The 17,953-nt window shown below is 36.7% G+C and overlaps 1 protein-coding gene across 13 annotated transcripts; it reads left to right on the forward strand.

Annotated features, from left to right (window-relative positions):
• Positions 1-190: 190 nt before the first annotated feature.
• si:dkey-79i2.4 (uncharacterized) lies at positions 191-15,788 on the forward strand. 13 transcript variants are annotated; one of them, XM_067412031.1, is made up of 8 exons: positions 302-315; positions 554-650; positions 1,404-1,483; positions 6,086-6,186; positions 8,134-10,820; positions 10,975-11,001; positions 11,315-11,882; positions 12,961-15,788. In XM_067412031.1, the coding sequence occupies exons 4-8, from the start codon at positions 6,087-6,089 to the stop codon at positions 13,584-13,586; spliced, it is 4,008 nt and encodes a 1,335-aa protein (XP_067268132.1). In that variant the 5' UTR covers positions 302-315; positions 554-650; positions 1,404-1,483; position 6,086; the 3' UTR covers positions 13,587-15,788. The 13 variants fall into 13 exon arrangements, with proteins under 13 accessions (XP_067268127.1, XP_067268131.1, XP_067268129.1 ...); XM_067412036.1 differs by lacking the exons at positions 302-315; positions 1,404-1,483 and adding exons at positions 7,121-7,254; positions 7,372-7,480 and having other exon boundaries at positions 630-650; XM_067412038.1 differs by lacking the exons at positions 302-315; positions 1,404-1,483 and adding exons at positions 7,121-7,230; positions 7,452-7,480 and having other exon boundaries at positions 630-650.
• Positions 15,789-17,953: the final 2,165 nt, after the last annotated feature.

Genomic DNA, 17,953 nt, shown 5'->3' on the forward strand with positions numbered 1-17,953 from the left:
CATTATAAAATTAAGAGTCGCTACGAAAAAAAACCCTGATTTCAGCCCAAAAGACAGCGTCACCTTAATTCACAAATCATGGAGAACGATATTCGGTATTATTTGCATGTCTATGACAGCGCACTGCGTATTTATAGCCAAAAGAAATCTGAAGATCAAACCGCAAACTATCTTTACTGCGATCTATGACCGGCTATATAGCAGTGAAAGTGAAAGTGTTTTTGGGTGGATCTCGCTCTGCTGTTGTTCAGTTTTCTTTCCGTTGGGCTCCGTATACATTTCTTGCTGTGTGGACTGACTGCTGAGAAGAATTTAGTAAGAATTCTATGCAGCCTAATTGTCTCTATTGGAATGTATTTTTACAGTTGACAGCAACCTCGTTTGGCCTGTACACAGAAGTGTGAGCCGACAGAATACAAACGATTGGCATTTTTTCTTTTTTATAATAAGCAAATCTAACACTAAAATACTTAAACGAATCAAGTAGCCTAAGTTTTACATTAGAGTAATTCGAATAATTGAATGTATTTAAACTTCTATTCGTATACAACAGAGGGCAGGAAACTACGGCGCTTCTATTATGGACTATTAATTCTTGCAACATTCTTGTATGCCTCGCCATAGGAAGCTCAAAAGTAAGACTGAGAAAGGTAAGATCTTTCATCATTTAGGCTACTTTTTAGTCGGATTAAATGTAATTCTCCAGGAACGCTATTACATCACAATATGTTAAAATAGGGTAAAAGTACAATATAAAAGTTTGTTAAGATTTAATATCAGCTGTTTCAACAATCAGCTGTTTATTGCCACAGTAACAACTGCCATAAATCCGATGATACTGCCGTTTGTTAAAGGTACAATATGTAAAATTTTTGCAGTAAAATATCCAAAAACCACTAGGCTAGTGTTATATATTTTGTCCAGCTGATTACAAACAATATCTCTAATGTTTTCAACTACTTGTAAATCATGAGAAAATTCCCATTCTAAACAGTGACAGGGGGCAGTGCAGTCGCCTGTCGTCAGTTACCCTTTGTTACCGCCTTTACTGACGTAGAAACCACATGACAACTGCCGTGGACAAATGCGGAAGTAGTGTCTAGCGTCCAGCAAACCACTAGCTTGCTTCAAGCAGTTCCTTATTTACTTCTTGCACGTTTTATGGTGGATTGTGTTACTTATTTATGGAACATAATTACTGTTTACCATCTGCCGCTGGTTCTGTCGACAAGGACAGCTCCATAGACAGTAAAAGAAATGGACACAGCGACCCCATTGGAACTCAATTGAGACAAGAGAAGCCCATTTTTAGCGATTTTTAGCACTTCCGTTTCTGACGCGCAGACTCAAACTAAGCTTGATGACGTCAGCAACCTGTCTGACAGATGTAAATCTTCTACTAGCTGTGCGTGCAAACTGCCATCGATAATCTTGCAGAGACGGCGAGCTTGAGCGGGGAGTTCTTTGGCGTGAGTGAGCAGGAGTAAGTATTCTGATTAATTATTTTGTATAGTATTTTAAAATGTAATGCCAGTACGCCATATTAAGTTAATGCATACTATTGCCTGCGAGCTTCTCCTCCTGTCTGTACGGTAATTTCTATACTGTGCGACAGAGAGTCGAGTGGTTATGACGCAATCATTAGCTTATTTTTACAAAAACTGTTTCTACGGGGCCATAATGTAACATAGAAGTTAATGGAGCCCTTTATACATTGTTGTGTATCTTTAGAAATAAATAATGGACAAATGTAGTCTTTAAACGCCTCAGATGTAGAGTTATTCACTGTCAAAGTGATGCCAAAATGAATGGGAGTCAATGGGGATGCTAACGCAAGTGAAGTTCTGCTACAAGATGGAGGCACCCGGCCGACTTCAACTTCCGGTCGACTTCCTTGGGCACTGGACAGCTCCCATAAACTCATGACCAGAAAAGCGGAAGCGGCGCCGGCGACTGTGTCATAATAAAAGTCCCGTTGCTCGTGAGGCGTGTGTTGATCAATCGCTCCAGCTCCTCGTTCAGCTCCCGCAACATTCGCTCCTGCTCTGCTTCATACTACAGTAACGTTAATAATCGCATCCACGAACATGAGTTCTTCCAGACTCCAATCCCTATTCTTTTGCACCGTCCGTTGAGATGGAGATCACATGTCCCAAGTTTCCGCTTTAAAACTTGGCGTCATCAAACTACGCCTTTGTTTTGAATAGGCTAGCGACCTCTAACGGAAAAAAATCACAAAAGTGGGCAGAAGTGGTGAAAATTTACATGAAGACATCTACAATGCAATATTCAGTTACAGTCATAGCGCCACCTGAGGGCAACAGGAAATGACATATTTTACACTGTGATTAAATTTTAGATTTAATCATATCAACTTATTTTGTCAGTTTAATCTTAAGGCCTTAGTGATGTTAAATTGCAAGGATCTTGAGTTTTCACTGAATGGTGTGTCTGTGGCGGCCTGACAAATTCTGATGTTTTGCCATGGCGGAAGCTGTTGTAACTCAGGCATACAGTGTCTGATCTGCCCCATACTTCACATGTCCTGGCCTGAAGACATCTATATGCCAATATTCATTTAGTCATAGCGCCACCTGCTGACAACAGGAAATGGCATGCTTTGCACAATAATTCACTCCCAGAAACACATTAAAGCTGCAGTTCGCAACTTTTTTTGTGTTAAAAATTTACAAAAATTATATAATGAGAATATACAACATGAATCCATTTTCCAAACCGTGTTTTTGTCTTATCCTGAATCATTATGGTACACTTATAATAAGTGTTTATATTCTGACTATTTCAGACCAGACTGGTAGGACCCGCCGCAGAGTATCACAGCAACCGCGTGATTCGCCACGTGCAGTTCTGTTTATTAACCGCTAGAGGGCCAAAAATTGCGGACAGCAGCTTTAAATATGCCACGAAGTACCAAACATACTAGAAATAGGTCAATCATGCAACACTTGGCTAAGTGATAATGTTTGTGCTAATGTCCTGTGAAACAGGAATTTCTTGTAACTTGGGCAAACAATGTCCGATCTGCTCCAAACTTCACATGACATGGCAATATTCAGTAATAGTCAAAGTGGAAGTGCAGGAATTGTGGCACATCGAAATAACTTTGCCATATTTCAACTGTATTTACTCGCTTTTATGCATGTCACCCACTGTTCACTTTTTTTCTTAAGGCCACCAGGTGGTGGTGGTGGCCCTGGGTGCAAGGGCCCTTTCGTCGCTGCTTGCAGCTTTAATCAGGGAATCAAGCACGTAGTGCTGAAACCCTATTGTAATTGTAAGGATTTTTATTATTAGGGGTTCAAGCACATAGTGCTGAAACCCTATTGTAATTGCTCCGATTTTTAATATTTTTCTTCTGCCGTAAAACTGATCGTGCAGCCCAAACCATAAGTGCTAGAGACTTGAAACTTTATCAGATGATAGTACAAAAATCGAGGAGAGGATGACAGTGTATGACCCTAATCGGCCAATAGGTGGCACTACAGTGACAAAAAGTAGAAAATCGCTAATAACTACTAACTTATATCATTGTAATCCTTGGCTCAAGCCAGACAAAACATATATCTCCAATTTTATTTGCACCTGGAAAAATTTTCCACCATTTTGAATTTTGTCCAAAACCTACTTTTGCGAACGAGTCCTAGGTTTTTCACCCAATTGGAACCAAACCAGTGCAGGAATGTTCTCTGGAGTCTGAATATCAATAATTATCGAAAAAAAGTTGAAATTTTGATTCACGGTCTTTAAGAGGCGCCGAAATATACGATGTGGGCGGAGCCACTTATACTAAAATGGCTATAACTCGAGAACGAAATGGGCTCATTCTTTGGTCACGATAAAAAAATCGAGTCGACTGGACACTACGTGGCGCTATAACTTGAAAAAAAAACATAAAAATGGCTGTAACTATGCAACCATTAGTCCGATTGACTTGAAATTTGGCATGCAGTGTCTTGGTCTAAGGGGGCATGATTGCCTATGAGGACAATGCTGTATCTCAAAAAACATGGCCGCCATCAGCCAATGAAGTTTGAGGTTTTTTGCCCAATCGGAACGAAACCAGTGTAGGACAATTCTATGGACTCTCTAGATTAATAATTATCAAAAAAAAGTTGAACTTTGCCCTTTGGGTCGCTATAACTGGGTAATTTAGAAAATGGGCATGGCTAAATGCCTAAATGCCCAAAAGCCTATAAAACCTAAACAAAAACTCAGAACTTCACGAAAATAGGTGAGCCCATGCAAAATATGACTCTAAAGAAGCATGCCAAGTTTAGTGTAAATCGGACAATAGGTGGTGCTATAATTGTGAAAAAACTTTAAAAAACATAGGCTTTTAATGGTTTTAGATGAAAATATATATAACTTTGGATGTTTCTGACTTATTTTCACGGGAGTCATGTCTTTAGACTCCTGAATCCTTGCCGAGTCCAACGATACCAAATATGGTAGGTTTCGCCTTATGGTTTGTGCTACGTTGCAATTTAACGCTTAAAAAACTTTTGCAAATATCTTCGAAACCGTGAGTCCGATCGAGACGAATCCAGCGTAGGAAACACAGAACCTAAGTTGGTTTACTGTACGTTAACGCCCAAATGTCAAAATTTTGATAGGAAGTGGTAAAAAAATCCAATCAAAGTCTTTCATGGGTCATTTTTTATGCTCTCTTATATATAAGTGTCTATAACTTCAAAACGAAATGAGATATTTTTACCAAATTTGGCACACATATGTATGGGCACACTCTGAGGACACCCAAAAAAAGTGGTGGAGATCGGGCAACAGATGGCGCTATAACTGTCAAAAAACCTTTAAAAACCATCTTTTTCCTTACTGAATTGCCTGTATTGGCTGTGGTCTTTTCCGTCTATGATCTAAATGTTTACATGCTTGCTGAATAAGATGTAATAACTTTGTATGTGCTTAAAGGTCTTAAATGCTTGAACCCCGGTAAATGCTGCTTGCAGCTTTAATTATTATTATTTTTCTTGTGCCGTAAAACGCATCGTGCAGACCAAACCGTTAGGCCTAGAGACTTGAAACTTTGTCAGTTTCTTTGTCAGTTTCTTTCTCAGTTTCACGGGAAACTAAGGACACATTTGGAGGCTACATTTGAAAGAGCCTTCGAATCGACACAGCCTTTGTTGCACCGCTGTAAAGCAATTGGCCTTCGAATGCAGCCTCTAAATTGGGATACAGCTATAATCAGTGGTACTGTATACTAGCATACTGATGCAAACATAATATAAATGTTCCAGTCCTAGTAAAGCCACTCCATCTGTGCCTCTGACTCTTGTTACTATATCGCTCCATTCAGCTTATTTATTTATTTTTTATATTTTACACATTGAATCTGGAGACTAAGTAAAGTTAAATTAACCTTCTATTTCTACAAAAAACAGCAAAGACACAATAACATTGCTACTAAAATTTTCTATAAAGATTATATGGTTTACTGTTTCTTGCTGTAAAGGTGTTCTCAAATAAAAATAAAAATACATTATAGCTGCAATAAACATTTATGGGCTAAGAATGTACACTGCGAAAAGCATGATTCAAATAAACAAATGTATTTATTATTTTTTTTAAATTTCAAATGATTAAAAATGTAATGCACATATTTCAATAATAATGACTGTAGCCTGGAGTCACTGGATTCTGTAAACCATGGAATATAAGGACACCAGGCTTGACTTTATGCTAATTTATTGTATATTTACAAGCATGTTCATCAAACCTAAATTTATCATACTGTAAAAAAATGATATTATCACTAAGTCGTGACAACATGTTTTTCCATTAGTTTAACTCATCAAAATAAGTTAAGCAACTTCAGCTTTTTTAATATGAGTTAAATTAAATTCAAATAATTTTTTAAGTCAGTTTAATACAATTTAATGATGCAATTAAATGCAATGATGCAAATATGGAACTCTATAGACTAAAATAAATATGTTGTTACTTTTGAGTGCTACCATTATACTATTCTTTTACCTTTGAGTTTTGACATGATTTGATAGCTGGTAACTGGTCATTTTCTCTTGTTCTTTTGCTTTGTCTTAAGAATGGATTCAGTAGGAGTGAATGTAATTGAAACTGCTGCTTTGGGGAGACCCTTCCAACTGGGTATGCTGTATGACTGCAGAAAAGATGCATTAATACCAGGTACCAAATCATACACAAACACACACACACACACACACACACACACACACACACACACACACACACACACACACACACACACACACACACACACACACACACCCCACCTAAGCCAGGATTAGGCCTTAGTTCAATTAGGGCATTTAAGTAGCTTTTATAAACATACACTAGAAAGAAACATTACTGGTGTTCATCTTTAGACAAAAGTAAAGTTTCAGTTAAAACACCTCAAACCTGCATTTTAGTCTAGCTTAAGCCTTGTCTGTGTTTTCATGTTTTATGGGGACTTTACATACACAATGATTTTATGATTATTTTTTTTGTTTGTTTTAACCCCTAACCCCAAAGCTACCCCTAAACCTACAAATCACAGAAAACTTTCAGAATTTTTTACATTTTCAAAAAACATAATTTAGTCTGATTTGTAGACTGTTTTCCTCATGGGGAACAAAAATGTACTCCACAAGGATTTCAGATATTGCCATCTTTGTGGGGACATTTTGTTCTGTTCTAAAAACGGAAAACTTATGTGTTTTGGCAAACTTTAGGTTTTAAAGTGCGCGTTTTTAAAAACTTAAAAGAATGTGAATGCGCACATGCGCGCAGGGTTTCTTTCTTTACAAAGTGACATCACCCACTACTGGCCTGGCATGCATAATACAGCGGTTTTAGTTATTTTCGCAGATCCGTGTAAACAGCAGTAGTGAGGCCACGAGAAGGCCTGGAGGGCCTAGGCCCTCTCATCTAAATGTTCAGCTCCCAGATTTCTGACTTCTTAAAATAAAAATTAAGGAATTGTTGATTTTTACTCTAATTGATGAATTGGCCAATGCTGCATGATAAAATGTAACTGCTGTTTTCAAACTTATTGGTTTGATTATGTCACATGTTGTGTACAGCCTACACTGTCATGTTCTTTGCGTTCAATATTAAGATTTGCTGAGAAATCACACAGAAAGATGAGCGCGAAGGAGAAAAAGTGGCATCTACATCTGAGCCTACTTAACCTTTCCAGGAGGAGACAGTGAATGAATCGGCACCTGAGTATTCCCATTTTACTGGAGTGTAGTGAGACTTCCATGACACAAATCTGCACAATGCCAAATGATTTTGTCTACTTAAAATGTATATAATAAAAAATAAAACAAAATAATCATTTACACTCTGTCATTTATGGTCATACAGATAAGAGTAAGACATCATTCAAAACTGTAAAGTGTGTACAATCTCAAAAAAACAAAACATTGTGCTTTTGTATTTTAAAGCAAACAAACAGGATGCTGCTTTCTGCCATGTAAGTTCTGTCATTTCTGCCTTTCTGTGAACTTATGAGTCACGTTTTGATTGGTTCACTGTGTTCATTAGGTTCAGGTGTATCTTGTTATTCATTAGTCTTTGTATTTTCAGTATAGCCCTCATGTTCCCATTGCCTCTTGTCTAGCTTTGATTGTTCATGGTTAAGTCAAGTTCATGGTTATAATTACTTTTATGGTTATGTTATGTTTATTGCAAAGTTTAGTTTAAGTCATCGTTTTGTTTGGTTGTTGTGGTTTGTCAAATAAACTGTTTATTAATCTTGCCTTCAGTGGACTCCATGGTTAAGTTGGCTTAGATAAGATGAGGTCATTCCCAGAAGCAGTTTTATTAAGGAAACTGTGGCAAAATCTGACACAATTTTTCAAAAAGAAAAAAAGAAACAGAAAAAGGAAACTCCAATAAAAACAAATCTTAGACAAAATGGAGACACTAAGGTTCACCAGCATGTGTCTTAACAGCTAAAATGCTTCTGTATTGTGTTTTAGGCATATAATTACTGGAAAGATGTAGAGAAATGCACTTTTGGAAACCATGTCTTTAATATTTTAAGATTTAAACATACATTGTGTATGTAATTGTTGAAAGTAAAAAAAAAAAGTGTTTTTTGTTTTGTTTTTGTTTTTATTACAGGAATCACTCTTTGGGATGAAGAGCAGCTGCAGCAGAGCATACGCACTCGTCCCCAAATCAATACAAGTTTCAAAGTCACAGCTTCAGACTCCATTGAAGACAAATCTAACATACTAAACATTGACAGCTGTCTCAAATTGAGTCTTTTAGGTGGACTACTTCATGTTAGTGGAGCTGCTAAGTACCTTAATGACACCAAGAAGTCCTTCAAACAGCAAAGACTGACCTTGCATTATCATTCAACCTCTAAGTTTGAAAAACTGTCCATGAACCACTTGGCTTCCGGAAATATAACTCACCATGAGGTCTTTGAGAATGATACAGCAACACATGTAGTGACTGCAGTGCTGTATGGGGCAGATGCCTGCTTTGTGTTTGATAGAGAAGTTTCATCAGATGAGAATGAAAAGACAGTAGCAGGAGAAGTGCAAGTTGCCTTGGATAAACTAAAAGGCATTTCAGTAGGTGCAAATATCAACCTGAACATGAATGACAATCAGAAAACTGCAGTTGAAAAATTCAGTTGTACATTTTATGGTGACTTCCAGTTACTATCTAATCCAGCCTCTTTTGAAGATGCTTTGAAAATTTATGCTGAACTTCCAAAATTGTTGGGAGAGAACAAAGAACTGGTCGTTCCATTAAGAGTGTGGCTTTTTCCCTTGGACAAACTACACACTAGAACGGCAAAACTTCAAAGAAACATCCGCATAGATCTAATGAAAAACTTCATTGAAAAATCAGTCATTGAGAGTTTAAGCGCAATTGAGATGAAATGCAGTGACCTTCTAAAAGACACACCTGCTTTGACTTTTGCTGTGTTTAATGACAAAATACAAAACATGAAGCAAAATTGCTGCAACTACAAGTTGAGTCTCATGGAGAAACTTGGGATTGTTTTGCCAAAAATCCGTGGGGACATGGAAAAGGATACAGCTCTTACTGATCTTCTGCACGAGCATGAGGAGTCTCCATTCAGAGGAAGTAATCTAGAACAATGGCTGAAAGAGAAAGAAAATGAATCAGATGTGTTTAAAACTTTGCTCAGACAACTAAATGATTTTGGAGCAAAGGTAGAAATCAACATAGATACAAGTTTGATGGATCTGGAAGTTGAAAATGTGGTCTGCTACACTTTTACATCCTTTGAGAGGTCAGATGTGCTCCTTTCTAAACAAATGGATTACCTGAGTCCTTCATCAAGGAGAAGCATCAATGAGAGCCCCACTGAATCCAAGCAAAATAAATGTCTGACTCCTGAAATCAAAAATACAATGAGGAACAACTTGAAGTTGTTTAAAAGCTTGATCAATTCAAAAGACCGAAAACCAGCCAAGTTTATCATTTCATCAAAAGAAATGGCGAATAATCCAGGTTCCTGCATTCTCCTGTATGAAAATGGATCTGATGAAGCTGTTTGCTTCACTCCTCCATCAAAACCAGACAGTCCCATTGTTGAACAGGCCAGAGATGGCAGTGTGGTTTTAAAGGTACCTTCACAATGTCCAGCTACAGTGGAGCTCAGGTTGCTGTACAAAATAAAAGAAGGGACAGACTGGAACTCTCGGCCTGTGTTACCGAGTCATGATACAGTTACTCTGACTGATCTCAGTCCAGACACCGAGTATGAGATTAAATGTGCTGCAGTGGGGAAATTGAACTACATTGTAGACAGTGATGTCGTCAAACTGAGATTTATAGACAAGAATCTCATCAGGGCCACAGAGTCTATCATTGAACATCTGATTTTGACTGAAAACAAGTGCAGTGAACTTTTGGGAGACCCCAGGGTTAAGACATTTAGTGCATTTCAAAAGAAAATTGATGATATGAGGCGATACTGTCAAACATACAAACAATGTTTAAATGGCAAAATTAAATCTTTGATTGTATCTGTTCAAGCCTGTGAAAAGAAGATGTGTGCTCTAATAGATCTTCTACAAGCTCACGAGGAGTCTCCATTTAAAGAAAGTGGTCTCGTTGAGTGGATTACAATCAAAGAACAAGAAATGAAAACAATTGATGAGTTTCTTCAATGTTTACTAGAGTCAGGAGCAGAAATGGACAACAGATTCGATACATTTTTGTCAGATGATAAGGCGGAAAATCTGTTGTGCTACACATTCAGTTCCCTTGAGCAGCCAGATGGGTTACTTACTGAACAAGAACATTACCTGAAACCTCAAACGATACGAAGAAATCTAAAGAAGACCCCTCATTCAGCATCTCAGACATGGCTCACTGGAGACATCAGATTGAAAATGAGAACACATTTGAAAATGTTTAAAGAGTTGATGGCATCTAATAGCAATCAGTCCACTAAATTTATAGTTTCTTCAAAAGATCACAAACACCATCCTGGTTCCTGCATTCTCCTGTATGAAAAGGGATCTGATGAAGCTGTTTGCTTTACTCCTCCATCAAAACCAGACAGTCCCATTGTTGAACAGGCCAGAGATGGCAGTGTGGTTTTAAAGGTACTTCCACAATGTCCTGCTACAGTGGAGCTCAGGTTGCTGTACAAAATGAAAGAAGAGACAGAATGGAAATCTCAGCCTGTACTGCAGAGCCAAGATACAGTTACCTTGACTGATCTCAGTCCAGACACTGAGTATGAGATTAAATGCGCAGCAGTGGGGAAACTGAACTACAACGTGTACAGTGATGCCATCAGAGTTATCAGAGAGGTATGATAAACAATCATAAAATATCAGATCACAATAAATTCATGCCACTTTGTAACCGCAGATTAATTTGTAATACAATATGTAACTGGTAATATGAAACTCAACTAATTATTGTTAATTTGGAGCATGTTATTAATTATTATATATATTTCAGAGAACTACAAGGAACAAAGGAGAGCAGGTAAGATATCTGATTTAACATTACAAAGACATTTAATGCTGCTTTAGATGATTTATGATTGATATTACAAAATATATTGTAAATTACTACGTTTTAAACGTTGAAAATGCATAATTTAGGCTACATGAGCTGCCATTTTGTTACAGAATTAGCTATAGGAATCTGGCTGAGTGATGCAAATTTAAACATTTTAATAAAAAGATATTTGAATATTGTTTGTCTGCTTCATAGAACTTCATCTGCCCCTATATGCCTAAATTTGTAAAAGTTTTCAATGTTTTTTATAACACAGTTGACATGATTCTTTTTTTAGCAAACTGAATTTGAAGATTACTGTAGAATAACTCAGAAGGACCTGGAAGATCTCAAAGAATCCATATCTACTCAGGATCTCCCATCAGCAATAAACACAATTGAAGAATACCTCAAAAAGCAAGATCTTGTAGAACTTAACATTGGTGTGACGGGAGAGTCAGGTTCTGGAAAGTCCACGTTTGTCAATGCATTCAGGGGTTTAGGGGATGAAGACGAAGGCTCTGCTAAAACTGGCCCAGTAGAAACCACTATGGAGCCTGAAGTTTACTTCCACCCTAAATACAAAAATGTTAAAGTGTGGGATCTTCCTGGAATTGGAACACCAAACTTCAAAGCCGATGAGTATCTTGAACTGGTTCAGTTTGAACACTATGATTTTTTCATCATCATTGCTTCAGAACAGTTCAGAGAATGCCACACTCAGCTGGCCAAAGAGATCATGAGAATGGGGAAAAAGTTTTATTTTGTTCGTACTAAGATTGACTCAACCATTACTGCTGAGAAGAGGAAGAAGAACTTTGACCAGAAAAAGACACTGGATACCATCCGAGAGGATTGTGAAAATGGTTAGTTCATTTAGTTAATGACATGAAAATATTTTGGCAGAGAGCGCACATTCTACACTCTAAAAAATGCTGGGTTAAAAACAACCCAAGTTGGGTTGAAAATGGACAAACCCAGCGATTGGGTTGTTTTAACCCAACTGTTGGGTTAAATGTTTGCCCAACCTGCTGGGTAGTTTTATTTAACCCAACTATTGTTTGACTATATGACTATATGGCTGACTTAAAATGAATCTAAAATGAAATTAAAATGTTAATTTATTAAACATATTAATAAATGTTAATTTTCAAGATATATTGGGTTAATTTTAAGTAAGCAATACTGTAATTTTTAAACAATAGTTGAGTTAAGTAAAACTACCCAGCAGGTTGGGCAAACATTTAACCCAACTGCTGGGTTAAAACAACCCAATCGCTGGGTTTGTCAATTTTCAACCCAACTTGGGTTGTTTTTAACCCAGCATTTTTTATAGTGTAATATTGTCTTTATTTTTTTATATAATTTTTATTTTTTTTATTGATTTGACAGGGACAGTGCTCATAAATCAACAGAAGCAGGAACTGTAAATGTGCCAGAGTTAGCAAAAATAGCCATTTTTCTTATGTTGTCCCTGGCCAGTTCTTTAAAAGATAAGATAAAACATGTCACATCAAATTACTAAAAGACCAATACTCAAACCAGTAAAAGTGTTCAAACCTTTGATTATTAACAAGCCATGACTTTAACCAATAAAAAATGAACAGTAAGTATTAAAGTGCATCTAAACCACTGGCAATAAGTTCCATTCTTTAGATGTTGTTATAGAAAAATCTTAAAGCAGTTCTACAAAAAAGAATTCTGCAATCTTCTCTTATGATACCTCTAGTAACTTTAGTACAGTACTATGTTATAATAAAGATGAACATATTTAATTAATTAATAACTGCTGTACTGAATAAATATCCAAAAAATAGTCATTATACTGTTAATGATTCAGGAATATAATATAGCCTGTTAGCCAAATGATAATTTATTAAGATACATTCATAATTATATAATACACAACAGTCATCTATTTATGCCATTCTTGTTTCTGTCTAGGTCTGAAAAAGATCGGTATAGAGGATGCTGTCGTGTTCTTGATCTCTAGCTTTGAGCTCAGCAAGTATGATTTAAATCAGCTTCAGGAGAGGATGGAGAAAGAGCTTCCACAGCATAAGAGACGGGTGCTGCTGTTGCCTTTGATGAATATTACACTGGAGATTAATGAGAAAAAGAAGAAAGCTTTAGAGGCAAATATTGGAAAAGTAGCCTTTCTGTCGGCTTGTGTGGCTACAGTTCCTCTTCCTGGTCTTTCATTTGCTGTGGATTTAGCCATTGTCAAAAAAGAGGCTGAAACATATTACAGTACCTTTGGTCTGGATGATCCATCCCTACAGAAGCTCTGTGAGAGATATGGGAAGACCATTGAGGAACTGAAGAGTCTGATGAAGTCTCCGCTGCGTTTTGGGATAAACTCAGCTTCACTATTAGCCTTACTGGGTGCTGCATCCCTTGCTGTGGATGAAAATGCAGTTGAGTATGTTGTGAGCCTCATACCCATTATTGGCTCTTTGATGGCAGGAGGAATGTCCTATATGACAGTCTCAACAATGCTGAAGAGAGTTCTGAATGACATAGCAGAAGATGCCAGAAATGTGCTGATTGCTTTACTGGAGACTATGTAGACTTAAAATGTGACAGTTATATTCAACAACATTTATAATTAATAGACATTTTCAGTGATTTTCTCAGTGATGCTTAAGAGAGCTCTGAATAACATAGCAAAAGATGCCAGAAGTGTGCTAATGGCTTCAATGGCTCGAATGTTTGTCCATTTGTGTGCGCTGACACCCTGTGTTGAAATAATTGCATGTGTTTAACAGCCGCTGCTTTCTCATTTTGGCTTGAGTAAAACTTCATGATCCGTTAAGTTTGGAATAATCTTTACACGGTAATCATCATCACTTCTCCTGTCTCTGAAAATGCCTAGATTTCTAAATGTTCTTGCTGACAATCATTTTAGGTGGCATTTAGTCAACAGCACATTGAAAATACTACCGGAAATAAATGAGTTGTACAATTTCAAAATGGAAGTGCATCACAAAGCTCAGTGCAAGTAGTCAATTACCTGAATATGTAAGTTTAAGATAACTTATAACTCTTCTACAAGTATCATAAAATCTTATTGATTCAAATTATAGCAATATTGATAATTTATCACGTAAAGCAGACTAGCACGCTAATCGCGACACACCCATGCTTAGACACGCTAAACTGATGACACTAATAAAGTAAAATGGTAACACTTTACATTAAGGTTCCTTTGTAAAGGGTTTATAAAAGTATTTGTTAATGAGTAAGCCATTTACAAATACATCATAAATCATTAATAAGCAGTTATAACTGCCAATACCTTTAATGCAATACCTGCCAAATAGTGAGCCGTTTTTAACTTACATGTTATAAATGCTTAATAAATGTATTTCTTAACACTTATTTAACTCAAAACCAGATTCCTGGTTTATTTCATTATGCAGCAAAATTTGACTATCATAATTAGACTGAAGGGTGTTGTATTTGTGGTTTTCTTATTAATGTCTCATGACTGCCACTTTTCTTACTATGTTGCTTACCAGAAGTGTTTGTCTTACCCATGATACACTTCAAAAGGTCATGATGCCTATCCACAGCAGTGTATAAAAACTGATTTCTTGTTTTTTAAGATGAAATAACTTGATGAGATATTAATAGTGAAAAATTTAATTCCAGTATTAGTTACCTGTGAACCTTAATATAAAGTGAACACATGTGAATCATGTATTTATTAATTATTAATGTACACACAGAAGATAGTATTTTTTTTTCTGAGGAAACATTTTTGATGCATGTATCAATAAACACAACTTTACCTTGAAACAAAAAAAGTTTAATTTTACAGTACAAAATTGAGCATGACACCTACAAGCCAAACATATTTGATATAAAAAACATATTCGTGGCTGAATAGAGGCACCTAAATATGTATTATTTTATTTAAGTTGTGTAAATCATTAAATCTATGACCGAATGCACCATTACAGAACATTAGCATAATATGCAATCAATAATTATTTTTGATGTAGCCCTCTCACCAATAAATATGGCTCAAATGTAAAAAAATTATGCCTAGGGGAACTTCCAAATTTACAATGACCCGGTGAGAGGCACATTTCTAAATTTACTTAATTTCCATTAATAAAAAAAACCCCAGATCTTCAGAAACCACTATTAGGGTCAGTTTAGCGTTTTTTTTAGATAGAAAGTGGAAGTAACTACAGACTAAAGTTTCAGTTACTGTGGTCCAACATTCCCAAATCTATAACGATGACCATATATTTTTCCTTTCTTCATAGGAAAACATGTAAACCGAACAATAAACATGCATTTATTAAACTGGAACTCTTTTGATTTGTTTTTTTTTTTTTTTTTCTTCTTTCTTTCTCTTCAAATGAAATTCAATCAATGAAATTACAATTAACCCAAGTCCAGAAAATCACATTAATCCACAATAAACCCAAAGTAATGAATTCTACCCAGCTGGGATTTTAGTTTATTCGTTGGCAGGTGCTACGTTGGAGCTCTTTGTAATTAGACACTACACTGAGTACTCATAAACACAAGAAGCTTTTTTGTTCCAACTGTACCCATGTCGGGTACAGTTGAAAGAGTACCCTAGTACAGTTGAGACACCCATCCGGAATGCTGTAAAGCTGCCTAACCAATACACTGCAAATGAAAAATGCCTTAAAAATGAGAATTCAACAGTTTTTATTTCCATTTAGTATTTTATTTGATTATTTTGTTTAGTTAAAAGTAGTCCATTTGTAAAACATTGTACAGTAATGGCAAACAGCAATACAATATTTCATTTCAGTTCATAATTTTAATATTAACAGTTGAAAAGTTGAGTAACAGTAAAAAACATTGAACAATTGCAAACAGCAATAATAAAACAGATGAAATCTATTAATTTGTGATCTTACATTGTGCAACTAAACTGCATGTGCTGCAATAGGATTCTATAGTGATACACTGTGTCTCAACTGTACCCCGCTGACCACCTCGAACATATCTCTAGATTTTACGATGACCTTGTATGACACAAAGTCATGCAATATGTCAGTTTTTAGAGCACAGAATAAGGTTTACGAAAATGTAAGTTAACTTTAACAGTCATGTAAGGATGAGAAGCTATTCAATGTGGAAGCGACGCGGTAAATTTACCTTAGAAAAAAAACTTTCGCCGATATCTTCAGACTGGAGAAGCGCATGTACTTCAAATTTCCCACGATCGAAGAGGGTGCTAATACGCATGTGCTAAGCAAATTTCACAGATCAGACTTGTTGTGTACGCAAGTTATTTAAAGGTGCCATCAAACTGAATATTGAATTGACCTCGGCATAGTTGAATAACAAGAGTCCAGTACATGGAAATAACATACAGTGAGTCTCAAACTTATTCTTATATAAATCTCATTTGTTTAAAAGACCTCCGAAGAACAGACGAATCTCAACATAACACTGACTGTTATGTAACAGTCGGGGTGTACACCCCCAATATTTGCATAATGCCAGCCCATGTTCCCAACATTATGAAAGGCATTAGACAAGGACAGCCAGTATTAACGTCTGGATGTGCACAGCCGAATCATAGGTAAGCAGGCAAGGACAATAGCGAAAAATGGCAGATGGAGCTATAATAACTGACATGATCCATGTAGCGATTTGTACAGTTATTAATCAATTTATGGGTGGAATATGAATATAATAATTCATAAAGCTTTATGAATTATTATGCACATATCGACCCAAGGGGGAATTAACCATATATGGTGAATTAATTACAACTAATTGTAATCAACTATATATATGATTAGTTCTGGTTTAATAATTATTTAGAGAAACTGTTCGTTTGTCCGGCAAACTATAGCTCCTCAGAATGTTATAAAAAGGAAGGTCTGTTCTCTGGCCACGAGAAAGACTTCCTATTCTAGCATCCAAACGTAAAGCAAGGATATAGGATTGAAACGTTAAAGTGACCTGGCTTTTGTTGAAATTAGCAAAAAGAACAATCGAGCATGAATTATGTGTTTAATATATGCAAACTACGACTACAGAGGTTATACGTCTAAATACAGAATACAGAAAAATATACAAATATATACAAAAAGGGAACGTAGAGACAGGAAAGGAAGGAAAGAGAGAAGGTAAATAGCGAAACCTAACAGTCCTGGAAAGCCAGCATAGAAATCAGTTTCATTATCTAAGATTCAGAAATGGTACTTGCATCAGTTTGCTTGCGGGGTTTCAGGTCAGTGCTGCTGCAGTTCATTGGCTTCTTCCGTTTCCACGGGAGGGTTTGAACTGATGACGTGGTTTCGCCGGAGAGGTGGTGGTCCCGTGATGCACGCGATGGAAGCGCGTCGCCGCGACGTCCGGGAGAGACGTGCGTGAGTGATTCAGGGCCGTCGGGAGAACACACAGGAGAATCCTTGTGTTCCTTTTTATGACAGATAGGCCGACACACCTCCTTGAGGTGGAATGGCCAATGACATTGATGCAAATTTGGCGGGCAAGCTCTTTCTTTGTTTGGTCTCCTAGCTGATATACAGTCAATAATGTATGTTTGTGGGTTTTTGTATGTGTCTGTGTGTGTGTGTTGGGTGTTGGAATGTGGATCTGGCCCGTAGTCCACATGAGGGGCCCCTTTGAGAGCAAGGAAATTGGGCCTCCTGTTTTACCTCGGAGGGTAACAAAGGTGTCAAGTGGGCTCATCTTTTGCAGACCGGTCGGAGCCGAGATGAGATTTTACAACCCAGTCCAGCATGCTAAAAGCGTTCTGAACATTCCAAAGTTTATTGATTATCCTGATACTTGTGCATATGCTACATCCATGATAACATGATATTTTTAGTGATATTTGTAAATTGTCTTTCTAAATGTTTCGTTAGCATGTTGCTAATGTTAAATGTGGTTAAAGTTACCATCGTTTCTTACTGTATTCATGGAGACA

This window comes from Chanodichthys erythropterus, chromosome 15, assembly GCF_024489055.1.
Source record: "Chanodichthys erythropterus isolate Z2021 chromosome 15, ASM2448905v1, whole genome shotgun sequence".
NCBI classification, from domain to species: domain Eukaryota; kingdom Metazoa; phylum Chordata; class Actinopteri; order Cypriniformes; family Xenocyprididae; genus Chanodichthys; species Chanodichthys erythropterus.